Below are 21,697 nucleotides of genomic sequence, written 5' to 3'. Positions count from 1 at the left end.
AAATCTACCTCTCAGGAGTGTTATAATGTGAAAAAGACTGAGAGAAGGGGAAGAATTATGACAGCTGCCTTGAATTTATACTAAATAAATGAATGTACAAGGAAGCAAAAATCACTCTTTTTCAATAGAAGAAAAGCCTTGAGCTCTGTATTCAGACATGCAACATCAAAGTGAAAACCTGAGTCTTGTCTCTCAGAGACCCCTTGCATGTTTTTCCTAGGGGTCTTACCTCTCATCCACATTGAGATAATACGAAGAAAGATCCAGGCATCTATGTGGCTATTGGAAAGAAGTTAGAGATTAATGCATCAATTATTTTAATTGTGGAAGGCAAATTAAGCTAACTTGAAGATGTGGCCTTCTGACGCCCTCTTTCTGGCAACCAGCATGCGTTCTTTAGCCCACATCTTGGCAGCTAATGTTAGCTGGGGAAATATCGGGGCTGTAGGTTATGAACTCTGATACATATATAAGTTAATGCAGAAATGAACTTGACCCCAGTTCTATATTGCTATTACCCAGTATAAGAAATTGTAATTTTCTGGATGCCTCTACAAGGCATATATCAATAATATAAGGGACAGCTGGTGTTAACTGTGGACATATTTATTCAGTGGTGTTCTTGTTCTATCTGCCTCCTAGTTCTCTCTGCATAAATATTTTTGTAAAATCTGAATAATTATGAGTAAGCTGTCATAACCAAGAGGTGATCATATATTTTCCATGATAGCATGTGAACCTTTGTGATGTATTGTATGGAATGAGCTAGCTGTTACGTTAAAGCTTTTGTCCAGAATCCAACTGGTCTCTTCTGTCAATGGAAGCTTGTTTCAGCACAGCAGGAGGGGGTGGTTCAGTGATTCCTCCCACCTGTATTCCCTTGTGTTCCCCAGATCTGCTCCAGCAGGTTGTGGGACAATCCAGAGCAGACTTTGGGGTTTTTGGTGTCTGCAAGGGGAGAGGGAAACCTTGGAAATCACATGCCTCCCTTTTCTCTTGACAGAAGCCTTTTGTTGGTGGAGGCAAACTAACTGGATTCTGTGCTTTTGTTTTAATTTGGATAAATTATCAAGCATGTGGCTGTGTTCATTTTCCAGGTGACAAGGAGAAATACCTATTTTAAAAATACCATGTTTCTAAGACTGCATTCTTGGTACCCTCCAGATGTTTTGGACTATAGAGTTTGTGACCTTTAGTCCTGTCTGCTAGCGTGTATGGGAGCTGAAGTCTACAGCATGTTAGGAAAGGCTGCTATACTCTATGACCAAGGGTATGTCTCACTGAAGTTAACTAGGATTTACTCCTGAGGGGGTATGCCTAGGATAGCACTGTGTCATCGTGCCTTGATTTTCCATCTTGATTAAAATGTTCCAGTTAAGTCTCCTGATGTCTGACCATTTTTGTTTACAAACATCCATATAAATAGACCTATTATTACTCCAATAAATGTGTTTGCATTTAATTAAACATTTGTCTTAATGTTCCCATTGCTATTTTAAAATAAAACAAAATTTAAAATACTCATACTACTATTATATTTTTACACTATTGCATGTAATACCATTTATAAAACTAAGGGTGCATGAACTTAAGCGATCTAATTTTTGCCATTTATCAATGGGTTGCTTCATTTGAATAAGTGTCTATCTCTTTTGATCAACCTGAAAAATTTGCATGCTATGCAGCAGCCATATTCTATACTTTATTAAATATCTGTCAATTATAAATATCAAGGTTTTACATTAATGTCAAGATAGTACATCAAAAATTCATGGAATATGTGACTTTTTCCAAGGGTATTTAATACTTAATGCATTTGTGTCATTTTTCTTTCTAGATATATTGACAGGTTTTATTAAGTGTTTGTTAGGGAGATTTCATTTTTACTGAGGAACTGTAAAGAGAAGCTGCATGCTAAATCAATTTTTTAATCAGAGTATTCTTCTCTTGGTCATTTCAGCTGAGATATGCTAACATATGTTAAAACATTGGAAAGCATTCTCAGAAATACGGCAATTAATTACTTGGTAACATTATTCTCTAATGTATATCTTTTGCTGCGAGACATTATCATTTTGTATTATAATCCAATAGTATTTCCTCTGTTTTGTTAAGGGGGAAAGCTTGTTTTTCTAGAAATGTACAAATAGCTGGAGTAAGGAATTGCTCTATAAATAGCTCTCTTGGAAAGTACAGGTGGCTTTTAAAACTATTTTATAAAACGGTATAATTTATTGTCCATTGCTGTTTTAAATAGTTACTGTTTAATTGTTAAATACCAGTTGTGTTCTGTTCTAAAACTATATAATTTTTGTATTATTTTAGCATTAGTAACACATATTGAAAAAGGATAGTAAAAAGTAGAGGCATATCTGCGCAAAAACCCCATTGTATCAAAACACAAAACCAGAGTGGGGCTTTGCATTCTTATAATACTTTTTAAGAGGGCTTTAAGAAAATAAACGTCTGTCTCATTTTAACTGCCTATACTTGTGTTTCTTTAGGCCATTGAAGTATGGAAGCAACAGGTTAATAGAGAAAATCAGTGTATTATACCTTGATCACAGTGGGGGGGGGGTGAGCATATTTGTATTGATTGCTATTCAGCAGAATGTGGTCTGGACCCAGAAAATGTTAGGAAAGACCTACTGCAGTAATGTTGTCATCCCTAGGCCTCTGGTGAGCCTCTGCTCCATGTCTTAGCTATAGATGTATGTGGGGTGGAACAGTTTTAGTGGTGGTACCTTTTTAACGGATTGGTCTCCCCGAGAAAGTAATTTTCTACTTTTTTCATCAAGTTAAGGCTGGTCTGCTCATTCTAAAAAATTTACTGTATTTTTATGTCACACAATTATATTTAGTTTGCTTTAAACAACTGCTGATTTTATTACTTTGTTTTTGAAACATATTTTTTTCTGTAGAATTCCTTACATAATATTTTGTTTAAAAATTATTTATGAGAATTAAAACACAGACATGTGTTCTCACACGTGTGAAAAAGTCACTATCTAGTATGAACTACCAATAGCCTGAATGTCTCTCTTAACTGATGATGTTCCATCTTGGAGAAGATTGTATTTTTGTGTATTTTTAAAACAAAAATTCTAAGATTAATTTCTGTCTAAAATGTATTCTATTCTGATGCCAGTAGGTGGAGTCAGAGCCTTGCTAAGCCATTTTTCCTTCAGAGAAATCCTAGTATGTCTGTTAATAGGAACAGTCATTTTCTCAGTTGAACTTTACACAGAAATTAACTGCAATCATGGGTTTGGTATTATATAAGCTTATTCTATGCTTCATATGGAACTTGTCCACAGCCAGACAAGCTGTAGACATTCTAAGTTTTCCTGCATGACTTAATGCAAAATGTATTGGTAATAACGAACTACTTGTGAAATTTGTTGTCTTCTTCAAGCCAAATTTTACCAAAAATAAACTATATGCATAGTTTACCAAAGATTATTCTTGAAATTGTTAATACTTTACTGCTGTGAATGGTAATGGGTGTATCATTTTTCTTGTATTTCAGGGTTGAGATATATATATTGTGTTCATGATGTGACTATTGAGATGTTTCTCCTAAATAATGTCAACTGTGGCACTATGTTGAGAAATGGTGCGTCTACAGATATGCTAAGCTTCGTATTAGTTATTTTTAAAATACTCATCCAAAGATAGAGAAATCTGAAATGAAATTTTGTATGGAAACCAAGTTGTGTATTTATTTATTAGTTGAGTGAGGCCTGGTTTTCAGAGCTAGTCCATCCACATGTCTAATTTAAGGGGTTGGAGAGAGGAGACACCTGGGACATAACACCCAATTGACAGCCTTTTGTAGTATATAATTTGCCTAAAATTGTGCACTGAGCACAAGCTTTTGTTTTCTAATTGATTTACGGTTTGAGCCACTTTTACCTCATCCCCTACTGTCCTGCACACAGTGCCAGCAAGTACATTACTGTGAGAGATGATAAATTACCATGCACTTGTGATGCTAATGTATCAAGAGTACAAAAAATGAGCACACTACACAGAGCTCCTTGCTTTAACAATGTTGCAAAGATACAAATGAGTTTTGCTTGAATGTATCAGTAGAAATAACCGTTCATTTGATCACTTACTGAAACCTGCCTACTCAACTGTAATTGAAATGGAATATTAAAATGATAGTGTTAATGGCTCTCAATCTCTTATGGGGGTAAAAGTTTTTGAAGCATTTTTAGAAGTCCGTGGTTCTTTTTAGCTGTTGTATTTCAATGTGTTTGAGACAAAGTGGCCTTGAAGTAGTTTAGTAAGTCAGATGTCCAGAAAAGAACGAATTCTTCGTAATTAAAATTTCTTTTAAATCATTTTTAGTTCCTCATAATAATTAAGGTCACTTTTCTTGCCCCCTTTTCAGACATGTAATGTGACCAGTATCACAAAGAAAGAAATCAAAGTGCTTCATTAGTCTCCCCCCCCCCCCCCGCAATGATTGCTGCGGCACAGTCCATCTGCATAACTGCTTCAACATTTTAATCTCTATGTCTGAATTAGGCTTAACCTCTGCATTTAAAAAAATGCATCCAAGGAAAGATACTTAAGATCAAGTATGCTAAAGTACAGATTTAAATTTCCAGGGTAAGAGAAGAGGACTGGAGCAATCTCATTTTTAGACAAGTTTTAATGTGTAGCATGGAGATGGGAGTCCACCTTAAATTCTTATGTGTGCTGTCTGTGGGTTCCAGTCTTTGAAATATGAAGAAACAGATTTATGGCGGCTGCTGGGCACAACAAATTAAGTTGACAGTGATGTATGAGAGCATAATAGCATGATGATCCCTCTGTAGCGCGGCTGGACGCCTCCTGCTTCATTTGGCTCTTGTTAGGATCTGTTAGGCAGCTAAATAATGAAATTCTGCTGACTGATTTCTTTTTGTTTTTTGTTTTTCCTTTTCACCTCTCCTCTAAATCCTGTATTTCTCAGACCCATCCTAATGCCAGCAAACTGCCATTAAAGGATTCTTTCACATATGATGATTATAGGTTTGTATCCCTTTTTATATAAAATAAGTTTTTCAAATGTTTCAAAATAACTTTCAAATGTTTCCCCAGAAAATAACCAATCATGAATCCCTGGTTGAGTCACAGTAGTCATATTAAAAATCATTGAGTGAAATTATATAACAAATTTAGATTTTAACTTCATACATTTTGTTCACTAGCTAAGCAACATTAGTTTGATGGCTTTAGTCTAAATTGTTTTATGTTACAGTCCTTCTAAATATCCCTTGTAAATTGTTTTTCTATCAGTAAATTCAGTAGTTGCTCTTTGACACTATGTACAATTGTTAAAATAAAAGTAAAATGGCCTGAAAGTTGATGGGGCCTAGCTTACAATGGTAGAAATGATACCTAAAACATTTCTACATCTGAATAATCTCCCAGAAGAGAAAATCTTAATTTTCTGATTTCTTCTTAGGGACATTAAAGCCAGTACATTGAGCCTATGCAATTGTGAAAAATTGATATAATTTATATAGGGTTTATTTATTTATTTATTTATTTATTTAAAACATTTCTATGCCGTCCCATCGCAACAAAGCCTTGGGGCAGCTCACAACACATAAATACTAAAATTATACAATAAACAATACAATATTTGTTTTGCTGGTTTTTTAAAAGGCTGACCTATTTGGCTTTTGCTTTCCAAAAGTTAGATAATTGGTATTAATAACATGTAAAATTCTGGTACAACAGTAAACACTTAATGAAAGTACAAATGGGATGTTATCTGCTTTTGGTAAGAAGCTGAGAAGAATTGTCCTAAGATGTGTAATCTCAGTTGGAACTTTTTATGTTGCTTCCATTTAACGAAATATTTTTGGTTTGTAGGTGGGCAGTTTCTTCTGTCATGACACGACAAAACCAGATTCCTGCTGAGGATGGCTCCCGGGTTACTTTAGCTCTGATTCCTTTATGGGATATGTGTAATCACACCAATGGGCTGGTAAAGATACTGTTTTTATGGCTTTTTGCAGGAACATTGAGTGTTTTCATATACTGCAGAGCTAATATTTTTCACATTTTAATATCTCATTTGAATTGGAGGTCTTATATGGAAGGAGTTGCACTGACAAACTTTACACTTTCTAGACAGGTTTCACACTCTTGTATTAAAATGTAAATTTTAGCCCTACACAGAACCTGGATACCTGATGGAGCACCTTCTGTCATATATACCTTGCTGAGGTAGTTCCATTTTCCTTGATGGTGCTGCATTTTCCTGGGATCCAGTTTGCAGGAATTTGAGATAGTATATTCCTGATAGCACACTGGTTGTGAAAATTCTGCTGCTCTCCTATGTGGTTGGTGCCAAAGGATACACGCTTTTGGTGCCAATTTAAGATGTAAATGTTTATGCAGGCATTTGATTCAATTTGGTTGTCTGCATCTTACAAACTTACTGCCTGTGGTTCTGTTCTTGGCTGATTTATTCTGCATTATTGCACCCTACTTTGAGATTATTTTATAATGAGAAACGGGGGAAGTTTGTATAAATAAATAAGTAAACACAAAATGGAAACTGATCTGTGTAAATGCTACATCTCATCTAGTTTTAAGCCTAGGGCACGGCCTTTCTCTTTTATTTGTGTTATATACAGTGTTTAGTGATTGTGTGTGCATTAGAAATAAATAACTTACATAAAATGCAAAGAATGAGCAGTGGTCAAAACCCCCAGAATATATTCAGCACTTTGTAATAAGAATCCTGGCTACCAGCTGATTTAGTTAAATATTTATGTTATTACAGTACATCCAGGGCTTAATGCTTCTCTGGTCAGTATCAAGTATGGTCGAGTTTCTCTAGACTACTGTTCTCTACTGGAGAAACCTCACATTTGACAGTGGAGTTCAGGGGATCAGGATCAATCATGCTTTTTGATATTTTGGCAAGCTCACTCATACGTAGTTCATCTTGTTCTGCCCAAGTGCATCCATTACAGAACTCTGAAACCTTCCACTGCACTTTTTTATTTTAGTGTGACCTTCTCAGTGGCATATTGCTTATGTCTCTGGTCCCCGCTGTCCAATCACTGCCAGCTTCCAGATTGGAAAAATAGGATGGTCCAAAGAATGCAAAAGTCAGCCATTCCTGAGATTATACAATCTCAGATGATAATATTTTAAACTACATAATGCAGAAACACTAATCTTCGGACCCTAAATTAATTAGATAAATCCAACTTATTCTCCATTTTCCTCTCATTTTTTTAGTGCAAGTCTGGTCTAATTATCCATTCAGAGTTTACACTTCAGTCATGAGAATCTTAAGTGAATGGACTAATAAATGACTTCAGTAGGAATTTTAAAAGAGTAGATATTTTGCACTTTTCAGTGACAGTGTATTATTGTTCTAGAGATAGTGGTTCAGGTATCTCTCCTGAAATCAAGAACTAGATCTCTGCCAAAGCTGTAACTTGCAAATTTTGCATTCCCTCACAATTACATAATGGTAATAATCCTGTATAGATCATACTTCAATACAGTTCCCTGCAAGAGTGAATGAAATTATTCAACACCAATTTAGCAGTTAATCTTGTTGGATGGAACAGTGTTTACTAAAAATCTAAAACCAGTCTGGCTATAATACCAGTATATCCAAGCATTAGTCCTCTTGTATTTTTGTGACTGTACTTATTCCACCACAGACATTCTTGCAAAAAAAGTTGCAACTTCTGGTAAAGGGACTACTAAGAATAGTCTGTTTTTCATCCTACCAGCCTTTGGTACTTGCTTTTCTAGAAGTCAGAAAAATATGTGTGAAGATAATTAATTCTTTTCTAGCAGTGCAATTTTGTGCATAGATAACCGAACTTAGATATGCACAGAATTGCACTGAGTCCCATTTAGGATATTTATTCCCAGGTAAGTCTCCATAGTCTTACAGCGTAGTTCTACTTGTTCTGCACATCAGAATGCTTATATGGAAGCAGTACTATTGCTGTTTATATAAAGCTTTAACACCTAAAACAGGTCACATGCATATTCTCAATGTACCAGTTCTGCTAGTGTTATCCCTAGATTGTAGTTTTGGATGGGGTGGATACAGGAAAAGCTGAGGTAATTGGTTGCCCAAGAAACTAGTGAGTTTCTGATTTAGGTAAATATTGAACCATGGCTATACCAGCTCATGCTCTTAGCTACCATGCTACATGAGCTTGCAAGTACTATTAATCTCAGTTAAACATCTCCCTGTGAACTTGGGAGCACAGCCTGGGCCTCTGTTCCTCTGCTGATGATCCAGGAAATCCAGGCTCACTGTATGAAAGCCGGAAGACAGGTGGTGTTTCCTACTCTGAAGTCTGTTGCAAAGTTGCTTCTGAGATGTTTCTCCAGTCAGTCAGCTATAATGCGTCTTTATTCTTTGCTCTACCCCACGGGCCCTTTTTCTTCCACAAGCTAAATAATAAAAGGCTCTTTTGGTTTTAGTTGGAGCTGTGTCCACCCTGCTTTTTCTTGCTTCTGACACTGCTAATTAGATCAACCTGCTCTAAGAACTCTGTCAAGAATACTGTCTTCATGCATTTCTCATTGTTATCTTTTAGCAGCATTGTGACTTGACAGTCAAATTGGGTACTGGTGCTGACAGAGGTTTAGAGCCCAGTGGGCAGGAAAAAATAATAATTTACAGCAAAAGAACCCAATAACATTGGGATTAAAATGATAGAAAAGCAGCACTAGAAAAGGCTTATGGGTCATAAAATCTTTCCACTGCTCCTCAAGTGGAGAAAGAAAGGCAACATATTGCCTTTTTCCTGGAAATAGGTGCAGTTTTTGTACAGAATTGTTTTTCCCAACAAGGGCTTCCCCTGCACAACCACATGTGCATGCATGCACATACACATATTGTTCCTCACCTTTCCAATAAGAAAAGAACATCCAAGGTAGCTTTATATTGATTATTTACTTTCTTAGTCATCTCTTGCTTAATTCCACAAGCATATTTTGTACTGTTTGTAGTTGTTACAGTGATCGGCATTATGTCCCTAATATTTTTCACTATTCTTGGCTTCTGTAAAATGAACTTACACGATGGTGTTGAGTGCTTATGGCAGTTGAGCTTTGCTTGCTTGTAATATTTATTTATTTAAAGCATTTTTATCCTGCTCTTTAGCTAAAAAGACTCCCAGAGTGGCTTACATACAGTCAGTAAACAGAACTGCCCCCTGCCCACTAGTTTACAGTCAAGGAGAGAGGGAATATGATAGGAGAAGAAAACTAGCTACTTTGGGTAACATTCTGTAAAGTTATGTAGTAGTTATAATGACAAATTGGAAGGGAATCAGTTCAGGAAGAAGAAGAGCCAAATGTAGTTGGTGTCTGATGGAGTGGCCAGCCTTCCACGTCTTTCCCTGCTTCAGCCTGATGGAATAGCTGCTGCTGTGGCTTTATTTGTGTTCTTTATGTGAAGTGTAATTGGAAACAAAATGTCAGGATGGTAAACCACATCCTTTGTTCACTGTATTTTAAAGACATAGGTGGCCATGAATTCTAAAAAAGTGATATATGTGTGTGGGAGCAGGTTAAAGCTTATCACTGAGAAATTCTAAGTTCTGAAGTACTTTTCCTTAATTAAATGCAGTAAGCCGCATTCAGATGCTTCACTTAGCAGTTCATGATAAAACTAGAGCTTTTTCTCCCTGGTCTGGGGATTGTTAAACAGTGAATTGTATTCTTTCAAGATAATTGATGGCATGCTTCCAGTGAGTTTGAGTAATTTATCGATCACTATGAATTGCATTACACCTTCGCACAGGGTGTTGCCAGCTTTGCCCCCTGCCCCACAAAGGGTGCCATGTATTTTACTTGGGTCCCTGTCTTGCGTCGGATGCAATGACACTCAAGCATCTTTGTTCTCATACGTGGGTTGTCATGCCTTTTATGAATGTACTGCTTTGCCAAGGGTATGAGATGCCTGTGGGCTTGCAACCCATGGTGGGTGGTTGTGTCATCTGAACCTAGACAATGTGGCCAAACACCCAGTGAGCTGCTTGATTAAAATGGCAAAACTCCCATGCCATTCCAGACAATGGTGCCTGGTGTCAGGAGGCACTGTCTGAAGCTTTTCTCTGCCTGTGGTGGCACAGAGTGGCCATCTTTGTGGGGCTCTGGAGGAGACCTCTCAAGCTGCCCAGAAGGATGGCACAGGCCCCTTACCAGAGGCAAGAGGACATCCTCGCTGAGAGTTTTACTCTCCAGATGCAGGCAAGGATAGGCAGGAGTGGGTGACCCTCCTCCTGCACAATAAGTCTCCTCTCAGAGCGAGGCAGGGTGCTTGATCCGCTCAGTGGCAGACCAGGCACCCGCAGCTCTTGGGTGAGGGTAAAGCTCTTGGGTAATAGCTGCCAGTCTGCTTGGCAGGTCTGCCCTCTGCTCCCAGCTGCCCTGCCTGGATGTTAGAAAGCTGTCCATAGGGCAATGAGTTCAGCTTCCATTCTCAGCTATGTGCATCAGGCTGCCCACTGCCCCAGCAAATTGCCCCAGCTGAGTCTGGAAGTTGAATTCTTGGCACATTGGGGCAGGAGCCCTCTTTGCGCAAAGGGCAAAAATAATAGTATCAATTAAAATATGCCATGAAGTACAGTGAGTTTCTCTTTCAGCTTCACCTTCAGAAGCTTTGACATACAACTCCCATCATTGCTTATTCTGGCTAGGGCTGAAGTTACTCGTAAGCCAAAACTTTTGGAGCACTACAGGTTGCTTGCCCTTGCCCTAAAGGATCAGCTTGCAGGTTAGGCATACCCTGTTACCAGTAGCTGTAGTGGCATTTGTGGTGTGTAGTACCTTTCATCACAAAAACTGTTGTGCCAGCTGCATCCTCTCCTGGGCAGAAACAATGCAGAAGCTAAGCTGAGAAAAGTTAGGGCAAAAAATGGTTTTCATTTTAATAAAATATTTTTCTTTAATGTATCATCTTGATTATAACCTCACATATCTTTCTGTTCTAACTTGGTTATTAGTTATTTGACATTTCCTCATGATGTAGAAGGGAATGTTTCTCTGGAGCTTAATGAATGTTGAGAGCTATAGGAAATGTGCTTATGGCTTTGGAGAAATGCAGGTCTGAACTTGCAGTCTGAAGTGTCCATTAACTCTTTGGATTTTCTCATGGTTCAGAGCCTTTGGCTTTGGCATTCTCTTTCCCCAGCTCCCTCCCCACTGCTGCATTTCCCCTGAGTGGCTGTGCTGTGGATTAGCTGGGAGCACGATGCCACTCATTATAGGAATAACAGTCTGTGGGAGAACAGGAAACAGATTTGTAGAACTTAAAAAGTCCAGCACACCCAAAGCTTAAGATTTGTTCTTATTCAAGAATAGGTTAAATAAACAATATTCAAAAGGAGGCATTTTCACCAGTGCAGATGGGGCCAGAGAACAGAGAGAAACAGTTACTGAATATATAAAAAAGGATCAGCATGGTCTTTAAGTGGTGATCAGCATTGCAAGACGCCATGGAAAGTCATCCCTGGTGCGAATAGCAGTCCAGCAACAGCACACTTTAAAAGATCTTGCAGCACTTCTAAACCTGGAAATTGAAAGCAGGGAGCCACAGTGCCCATCTAACAAAGCAATCCAACGCTCATCAAACTTCTGCTGGTGGGACCTCTTGCATTTTCAAAGACTTGCCAGGCTCTTGATGGCAGGCTGGACATAACAGGAAAGCAGGGCTATCCCCCCCCCCTTTTTTTATTTTTATTTTTTCCTTACATTAGACTCTCTCCAGGTCTGGTCTGAATAGTCTCCCATGTTCAGAGCATGATCAAGGACTAAGAGAGCTGTGGCTTTGGCAGGTCCTCTCTCCTCCTCACTTGTTTTACCCCTTTGTGAAAGACAAATGTTGAACCTCAAGGAAGAGGTTACTGCAAACATTTCCATAGTGATTTGGAAAGGAGGTCTGTGCTCGGAAAGGAGGTCTGTGCTTGGAAAGGAGGATTTTTCTCTCTGAACTCAGAGGTGTCTTTACATTGTTGAAGAGGAAAATTCACGCAATGCTGTGGTCCCCAGGACATCCTCCTAGGATGATAAGATTGTGCTCTAAATGAATTAAAAGCCCTACAGAAAGAAACAGACTTCAGAAAGTTGTCTGTGGGAAATAAATAGGGTTTGAAACATTGTGTGGATGAGAATTAAAAATGAATGCAGTCAGGAAAGTTACACATGCCATAAAAGCAGCCAGAAAATATTAATGTATATAAAGCTTTTTGTAAACTGCCCAGACAGTGTCTGTTGCTGGCTGGATTTGAAATATAAGCTCACAAAGAACACTGAGACACCTAAATATAGGTTTGTTATCTAACTAAAAATGTCTTGATTGATGAATTAGTGAAGGGAAGTACATTCCTATGGCTGCTAAACAGTGTCTAGATGGCCATAGGATTTTTTGGAGATCCAGCGAGATCTCCATCTTCAGAGTGGCCCCCACACCCCAGAGTTGGTATGGAAAGAACTGTGCGGCTACATCTCTGAGGTCACAAGAGAGACAGTGAAGGATACAGGCGATGCCAAGACATGAAGTGCTATGGTAGCTTCATAGCCTCCTTTCCTCCCACTCCAAAGCACCTGAGTTAGATGGCCAAAATCTAACTGCATTGCAGGGAAGGAGGACGACTGAGGCGATGTTTGCCTCTTTGCTGCTCCCACCTTCAGTAGGCTGTCTGTAATCCTCCAGGTTCAGAGGACTATGGACATCCCAGTTGGATTGTGCCCTTAATCATTTAAATGTGCATATTGACAAACACAGGAAGCTGTCTTTACAGAGTCAGACCATTGGACCATTTAGCCCAGTATTGTTGACACTGACTGGCAGCAGTTTTCCAAGGCTTCAGACAGGAATTTCCTCCTCTGTACCTGAAGGCGATAAAGATTGAACCCAGGGCCTTCTGCATTCAAAGCATGTGGTCTACCACTGAGCTGCATCCCCTTTTCTGAGATGGCAGTACTTAAAAATAATCACCAGGTTTTTTTGAAAACATTCCTCTCTTTTATTAATTGAACATTTTATTTCTAAGGCTTTTGAATTCCCTTGTAAGCGTCACAAACAACGTGTGTTTACAAACTTCCAGAATGTTGTTCTGCATTAGGATGGATTCCTGTTATCCTTTCTAATGTGGCATCATATGTAATTGAGCTTCCCTTTACCTGTATGTTACGAAGGTGACTGGAGCTGATGGGTGCTTCCTAGCATATGTGTTTGTACTTTTCCTAGCAACTATTCTGGGCATGGAGATTATCGTAGCTGGAGCCATCATTGTTCACTAGCCTTCTTGCTAGTGCTACTTTTCCCAGAGGTAATGGATTGCTTCTTCCCATCAGCAACTTCCCACAAGCTGTGGGAGTAGGTTGTCTGCTTGCCATGGGAGAAACAGCCATTGGTGGAAAATCAGTGAGCAAGAGTGGCTCTGGCTAAGATGCCCTCCATGCCCAGAGTGCCAGCTAAGGCAAGAGGAGAGCAAGCATGCTGGGAAGTGCTCTCTAGTTGCAGCTGCTCTGTTTTAGCAGTTGTAATACCGAGTCTGTTTTCCTGTTTTGGAGAAGGACAGAAGCGGAAAGTCACTTGATAATGCCTACTCTGATAATAGTATTTGCATAGGACCTTAGAAGCTGCTTCTGATTTTAAAAAAAGGTGGTGGTTCTTCTGAAGAAAGAATTCTAAATATGCTAATAACTGTTTTTCTTTCCCCCTGTCTCTTCATTAGATTACTACAGGCTACAACTTAGAAGATGACCGTTGTGAGTGTGTAGCTCTTCAAGATTTTAAGGCTGGTGAACAGGTAACCTAGAAATGTGTGTGTAGAAGTACTGCATGTAGAGTTGCCTTGAAGAAAAGACGTCCCATACAACCTACTGGCTACTTAGTAAACATGAACGATTTTAGTTTAGTTTCATGAATTTTGCTAACTTGCACGAGATGTGTTCTTTTGAGACCATCCTTATAAATAGGTTGTTGAAACGTAAGGGAAGCATTTTTCAACTAGTAATCGAAAATACATTTGTCAGTACAAAGAGAAATGTTCTGTCACCATATAAAGCAACCTTATCATTTTGCCATAAGTAACTCAACCATTTTATGTTGTGAATGATACCAGGCTGGTAGAAAGGTTCAATCTGTCTTGGATGAGGTTGCTTAAAAGACCTGACCTGAACATGATCAGTTGGACAACAACTGTTTGTTCAGCATCTTGCAATTTGACATTATTTAATTCTCATTCAGCAACTTCCTGATTTCTTACCACTTACCTGTCCAGAAAATAAAAGATGATGTCATAACCAATTCAGCTGTCAGGATCTGTTTTCCAAGGGATATAGAGATCCTTTTAACAGCCATCACTATCTGTCTTCAGCATTCCATTTTAATATCACTGAGACACATGTTCAGTATTACATGTTGACCATTAACTTTTGGACATCCCAGCTGTGGTATATAAAAATTGCTTGTTAAGCTGTTGGTAAAATATGCTGTCAGAAGAATGTGAAGCAGGCAGCTCACATACACTTACAGGGAGCTGGTTTGCACATTAAGCTAAAAACTGTTTAGCATTATGGGGATAAGTGTAAATTAGCCTAAGCAACACATTAGGCTCACATGCTCCCCCTCCCCTTCCACTGCAGCTAGTAGAAGGTCTTTGACAGACTTTCCAGCTGGCTTATTAACTATGGACCAGAGGTCATGGTTAAAAATGTGTTCTCTCTTCTTTGTTCAGAACTGATCAAAATAGACCCTTCTTTCTTGGTCAAACCATTTGATAATTCTGGTATAACCTTCTGCTCATGTTATGGTTCTGGGGTATTGGGACAAAGCTGCACTTGTGTGTGAACTCTTTTGCATGTGAATTCTGGTGCTTCATGCAGTTCTGAAGGTAGCCAGTGGGAGAGCTTTAAATACATGGAGAAAGGACCATATGTACTAGTCTAGAACAGAAATGTATTGATGCTTCCACCATTGTCAAATGTTTGAGCAAAAGCAATGGGGGTGTGTTAAAATTTGCACCGTGTATCATTTAAGGATAGTATTTTTCACAAGCATTGTGTTTTCCTACACTATACTATCAGGGTTGTGGGGGGATTGGTCTGATGTGCCATTTGTCGTTCCTAGAGTTGATCTTAAGCTATTTTTCTGTCCCTTCACTTCTCTTTTCATCCTCCTAGATTTACATTTTTTATGGCACTCGGTCAAATGCTGAATTTGTGATCCACAGTGGGTTTTTCTTTGATAATAATTCACATGACAGAGTGAAAATAAAGCTTGGAGTGAGTAAAAGTGACAGGCTGTATGCTATGAAGGCAGAGGTCTTAGCTCGCGCTGGCATTCCAACGTAAGTCAAACTGAAAGAGGCTGCTTTTATCTTAAAATATTTCAAGCTTTAAAGTCCAGTAGAACATTACAGCATAAGTGTTGTTCAGTAATGTAGGTGGAGTCTAATATCTCTCTCCTATATATTTTTCTGGAATTGCTGTTATAAAGCATGTTTACCAGTTATAAAGCATGTTTGCCAGCATCCTTAGAGTCACTTAATTATCTGTTAGGGAATGGGCTAGTTTGCTATTTTTACTCTCTGCTTTCCCTCATTATAGAAGTACTGTCATGCTCTGTTTGTGACCTTTAATGTTTCCAACATCCTTCATTTTTGAACTATAAATTCCAATACATTGTGTTAGTTTTAAACCATAATATTTTTCATTCAGACAAGTGTATGATATGGAGTCCCTGTTTTGGGAGTGGATTGCTAGCCGCCTTACTAGATTGAACAGGATTTCTTCTAATGAATTTCTCAATAATTACTGACACTCAGTGTGTCCTAGGAGTGCTGTTCACAGTTTGAAGCTTGGAAATGAAATTTGTATAGGTCTTAGATTGTGATACCTGAAGGCAGACACAAATGTTAATAGTAATATTTTACTGGCATATTGTACAGGAGAAATTGTTCGATGTTTATCTGAGAGATGTTGGAACAGCTTCAGTTTAATGCTTAGAAATTGGACTGACCCTTTTATATCTCCACTAGAAGAATAAATGAATTATAAATTAAGGATTTTCATATTACATAATCAAGCTGCAACAGACTGACTTCTTGTTCCCTATTTTTGTTAGTTCTAGTGTTTTTGCCTTGCATTCAACGGAGCCACCGATCTCTGCCCAGCTTCTGGCTTTCCTTAGAGTGTTTTGTATGACTGAAGGTAAAAAGAGAAAACCTTATAAAGATTTGTATTTAATTTGTTCTTTTGTGTTGAGCTTACAATCATAAAATTGGATTAAGGAAATTTCAGCCTTACAGTCAAATCGGAAGTCACTGGCCCACAAAAAAATTCTAGGCTGGCAAACCACATGCAACACTGTGCTAGATATTTGGGCATAGAAACGCTTCCAGCTTACCAAAGCTTCACTTTCTGACTACCAAGTGGGAAGCCTTTCCTGCCAGAGTGAGTGGCTGTTTACAGGCCTAGTTTAGAAGCTAGCACATGTCCTGCATGGTGTGTGTTCTACTTTTCCAGCCTCAGAGAGATGCTATAATGAGAAGAGTGGTAAACTGTAAAGCTAAGTGCAAAAGTGAACCAGCTGTTCACCACTCTGTCAGTGATGAGACCTTCTTAAGCTGCAGTTTGGGAGTAAGTCTCTGAACTAGTAGGTCCTATGTCCGAACCAACATAAATAGATTACGATGCTTGCCTTACTGGTAACCCAAACAAGTGGCACAATTACTGGGTGCATTCCAGTACAGTTTGGTACTTGAACTCAATAATAGGAAGTTTGGAAGGAAGGAATCCCCCTCCCCTGCCCCTGCCCTATCAATGATTGATAACTGTTTTGGCTTTCTTAGTAACGAAATGGCGTGATTGCTGACTGTATGCTCTTCTCTTGGCAGATGAGCTGAAAGAACACTTGATAGGAGACCATGCCATTGACAGAATCTTCACTCTTGGCAATTCTGAATTTCCAGTGAGCTGGGACAATGAGGTGAAACTTTGGACATTCCTTGAAGCCAGAGCATCCCTTCTTTTGAAAACCTACAAGACCACTATTTCAGTAAGATTTTTAAAATCACGTAATAATTTCTAATAGTCATAAACCTTACTTTTCTTGAGCTAATTTCCTGGCTACTGGTAATGAGAGTGACTCTTTTAAAATTATGCCATTCCTGTGAGGGTTTCCTTCTCTGGCAGGAGCTATTTCTTTCCTCCTCCTGTGCCAGAGAGATGTTTATAGATGTGACTTAACTACTCATCTGTGACGCTGTCGGCTTTATTTAGCCTTTGATTTAAGCAGTGGATCTGAATTGGTCGTGGGCCATGATCTCAAGAGTGCCTGCTGGACTTCTGCTATTCTTCCTTGATAGCAACATTGAGCTGGGTTATAAGCATCTTTTGAAACTGGGTAGTTGTGAAAACAATTCCTTTTTTAGTAGCTGGGACCAAAGAAAGTTTGCTTACACTGGCTTTGTATTTAGAAGCACTTTTCATACAAACTTGGGAAGCTGCTCCATGGAGATAGAAACTCTTGCATGTTTTAGAGGTTCTTTGAATATTAAACCTTCTTTGTTAGACTGCATGATTCTGAGACGGTCTGATGCTTAATGTTACTTGCTGTCTCAAATGACTGTTCTCCCTTTCTGCTCATCATGCCTGGCACACCATCATAATACCACCGTTCTTCCTTCATATTCCATCTCAATATTAACTTCTTGAACAAATTCCTTGAGTTATTCCCTCATTGTTCATCTCCAACTGCAGCAAAGTCTAAATGTGCTTATAGCTTCATTTGTTCCTGGAAACTTTGTCAAGTTTTGAGTTGTAAACTCGCTGAGACAGAGACCACACATTCTTCAAGCTGTATACCTTTGCTTTCGCCAACTGGGTGCCCTCCAGATGTTTTTGATGACCATTTCCAGCATTCTTGACCATTGGACATGCTGGCTGGATGTGCTTAGAGTGGAAACCTGAACATCTGGAGGGCACCATGTTGGAGAAGGCATTAGGCACCACATGATGGCATTAATACTGCAATATATAAATCAGATGGCGTGGGCCACTTATGGAAGTATAGTCAAAACTGCCTTAGATGTTGATGAACATATTGTTTTGTATATTTCCTTTGCCATTTTAGGAGGACAGAGCCTTTTTAGAAAAACCAGGCCTTGCCTGTAATGCGACAATGGCTATTAAATTGCGTCTAGGTGAGAAAGAGATTTTGGAGAAAGCAGTAAAGAGTGCAGCTGCCAACCGAGAATACTACAGTAAACAAATGGCAGAAGGAGCTCTTCTCCCCAAGTATGAAGAGAGCAATATTGCACTGCTGGAGAATACTGTGGCAGGTTCAAGACTCCCAATTGTCTTGAGAAATTTGGAGGAAGATACAGATGAGCAGGAGGACTTAAAGATTGAGGAAACGATTGGTACAGAAACAAATGGATTTGTGAATGGTGACAATTCAATGCTTAATGGGACCAAATCGGAAAATGAAAACCTAAATCAAGAGGAAAGCAACAGAGAGACTGAAGATGCCAAAGAATCTTCTTCAGACAGTACTGATGAGGTTAAGGAATAGCTCTAAAATAGCTTTGACTTTATTGTGAAATTGAAAACTAGCAAGTGTTCTTTTTTCTTCTTCTTTGAACGGTGAATTGAATTGGTGTTTCCTAACAATTCTTTTTGCAGAGGAAAATGTTTTTTGCTGCTTTATAATAAAAATGGTTTTTAAGTTATTTTAAAAAAATAGCACCCCTTTTCTATTAAGATTGCCATCTTGCTTTTGGAAGATAGGGGTGGGTGAGGAAAAAAGGAGGAAAGATACCTTTGCCAGCCCTTGGGTGGGAATATATGTTTATTTCTGGGGGAAGAGTTCAGCTTCATCTGCTGTCATTCTGTTCTGTTACTCTGACTTCAAAAACCCAGTTTGCTTTTTGCAATTTGCCCAGGGAGGTGGTAAGGCTTGACTGACTATTTGTTACAAGCAGAGAGCAGAACAGCACAAGGAGTGGCTAGAAAGACTGAAGAGGTGGGAGAGGCTGAGGCTGTGTAGGGCCCACGTGCACTGCTTCCTGGAAAGGTAAGGTGGCAACCTTATTTTCATCAGGTTTCAAAGGATGAAAAAGAGCATAAATTATATTCTAATTACAGTGGTTCCTTTAAAAATGGTTTATTTTGTGTTTCAGTTTACTGTGCAAAAAACTTTATTCTCCCTGCCTTCTCCTTGAAATCAAAGTGTGCAGCTATTGTACATCCATTATTTTTTTAAGCTTGCCTTCCCCACCCTCCACTTTCTTTGAAATGGCACTGTTTGTTTGGTGAAGAAGTTGGAAGCAGTTCAGCCAGACTACAGCTTTAAAATGTGTTGTTCAAAGTGAGGTTGCTCTCAGCTTTTTCAGGTTTTCATAAATAGCTAGAGATTTTCAAAGCTACACTTTTGACTAAGAAAATTATTAAAAGTAAAACTTTAGTAATTTGTGTCTGCTATTGTTCATTAATGTTGCACGGCCATAAGCCCTGACATGTTTACTTGTGAACTAACATTAAATTTCAGCTTTGGACAAAGCCTCCACGGAAGTTGGTGTGGAAGTGGTAAGCAGCAATATTTTTGGATATGGATGCTTAGAGCCTGTTAATTTGGGGCACTATCCAAAGAAAGTTAGTTATATCCCTGTCCCATTTACACCAACCATTTATTCGTGATTTATCAAAAAACCGAGCTGTAACAGTTCCTTTTGCTTCCTTTTTGTTATTCTTTAAGAACATTTCTGTTTTCTGGCACACTTTTGATTGGACCCATGAAACTGTTACCCATTTTTTGTCCTAAGAAGTAGAATTACCCCTTTTCCCTCCACTAAAAAGCCAAGTTTTTAAAACACCAGACCCTTTCTTACAGCACAAATTCTGGGTTTTTAGGACTGGAGATGTGTTTTGGATTCAGCTGATTTAGACATATTTGGGAGATGTCTGAATCAAAATGAGACTCCTCTGAAGTGATCTGATTCCAAACATTCCATTTTCATACAGATTACAAAACAAATAAAACACATGGAAAGGAGATAAAGGAAATAAATCATTCCCCAACTCCACAAATCTGAATGCTCATGCTACTAAAAAAGAAAAAAAACCCCAAACCCCAAGAGAGAGCTTCAGCTATGGGCAGTATAGAAATGTAGTAAATAACAACTGCATATTTTCTGCTGTAATAGGGGGACATCCTTCTCTATCCCTCTTTTTTTGGAGAAAACCTTTAAACTATAAAGATTGCTCTAGGGCACACTTATTTAAAATATGGCAGATCTGTAAGGGCAACTATCCCTATAAATTTCATCTAATTATGCTAAGAAATAAAAATGATATTGGCAGTTCTTTGCAAAACAATAATTATTAAAATTGAAGAGTGTAGTATAAAAGACCCTTCACCTATTTGTCTGAGATTTGCAAGGCATAGTCCTCTCTTCATGGATAGTTAAACCTGAAAAATGTAATCCAAATCTGATGAACCAAAAAGAAAATCACAGCTGTTTGTTGGTTTCCAATGACTATTGCCCCTTCTTTAGCCTATGTGACTATTGGCAGGACTTGGGTGATCACATTACTAACCAGAAGGGCTTGCAGAATGTATGATGGACCTGTTTGGAGTCAGAAGCAGCTCAGTAGAATTTCTAGGATTGGGGCTGGAGCTTCAGTATTCTGTACAATTCCTGATTCCTCCCTAGGATGAGCAGAAGCAAAATAAGTAAATAGATGCAAACTTAATATTTGTGAAAATCATTTTGCAGAATTTTTGATCATTTTGACGTGCTGTTTTACTTCAAATTAGCCATAGCTGCTGGTTCTTTCCTTTATAATTAATCTGATTTTTAAAATATATCACTGCCATTCTGCTTTGGTATTCAGAATAACCATTAAAACTGTGAATCTTAAAACAATACTGTAAAATACTAATAAAAAAGGTTTCAGAGACTTCACTGAAAACTACAATAGTAATTACTGCATTTTTCAGCAAAGGATCTAGCTATTAATACCTTTAAAAACATACCACCTAAATTCAGGCCCTATGGTGTGGCCTGGCAAACATGCAGAAGAAATATTTTCATAATATATGTTCCATGTTCCACAATATGCATAAAAAGTTGGCACTAGGAGTTCACCTCTGCATTCTGGGAGCCAAAACCAGCCTCAGTAGAACATTCAGAACTTTGTTCAGAACAGGTGAGTGAATTCCCCAGACCCCACAGACTACCATCAAACATTATTTTTGTCATGTCTGGATTTAATTTTAGTCTATTCAAAAGAAAGATAGCGCTAGGAAACAGCCTCTTTTTCAACCAGTTAGTCCTCTTCCAAATCCAAAGCATCCAAATCATGGAAGCTGTGCTGCTTCTGGGTGTAGCAACAAGAACTGAGCATTGTTACTGGCCATATTGTACCATCCATGGTTTCTCTTCCCTCTTCTCATCAGCTGTGCAGGAAGAGGAAAAGAATAACATACAACTGGCAATATCCTGTTTCACTTAATTTTCGGGATATGGTGCAGCCATTACCCTCTGTTAGGTAGGAACAAAACTATTACTGTACAGGAGTCCTCCAATCCTCTATCAGTTAACATACTTGCAAATGATCTGATGGTTTAACATGTAGAGCTCTGGAGAAATACGGAATAGTCAGTCTGGTTATGGTCCCCATCCCC

General features: G+C 38.6%; 1 protein-coding gene across 2 annotated transcripts in view; it reads left to right on the top strand.

Annotated features, from left to right (window-relative positions):
• The window catches only part of SETD3 (SET domain containing 3, actin histidine methyltransferase), a 53,994-nt gene extending 33,019 nt beyond the window's left edge, over nucleotides 1-20,975 (top strand). Inside the window, exons 7-13 of one of the 2 annotated variants that reach the window (XM_044435859.1) lie at nucleotides 4,967-5,025; nucleotides 5,875-5,989; nucleotides 13,740-13,814; nucleotides 15,190-15,356; nucleotides 16,133-16,218; nucleotides 16,905-17,065; nucleotides 18,143-20,975. In XM_044435859.1, the coding sequence (XP_044291794.1) occupies nucleotides 4,967-5,025; nucleotides 5,875-5,989; nucleotides 13,740-13,814; nucleotides 15,190-15,356; nucleotides 16,133-16,218; nucleotides 16,905-17,065; nucleotides 18,143-18,583 (1,104 nt within the window). In that variant the 3' untranslated portion in view covers nucleotides 18,584-20,975. Of the gene's footprint in view, nucleotides 1-4,966; nucleotides 5,026-5,874; nucleotides 5,990-13,739; nucleotides 13,815-15,189; nucleotides 15,357-16,132; nucleotides 16,219-16,904; nucleotides 17,066-18,142 lie in introns of those variants that run through there. The other variant, XM_044435860.1, reaches the window with a different exon arrangement.
• Nucleotides 20,976-21,697: the final 722 nt, after the last annotated feature.

This window comes from Varanus komodoensis, unplaced genomic scaffold (assembly GCF_004798865.1).
Source record: "Varanus komodoensis strain SLA01 unplaced genomic scaffold, ASM479886v1 scaffold3, whole genome shotgun sequence".
Lineage (NCBI taxonomy): Eukaryota > Metazoa > Chordata > Lepidosauria > Squamata > Varanidae > Varanus > Varanus komodoensis.
The sequence above is the reverse complement of the archived record's forward strand: the minus strand, read 5'-3'. Positions and strand labels throughout refer to the sequence as shown.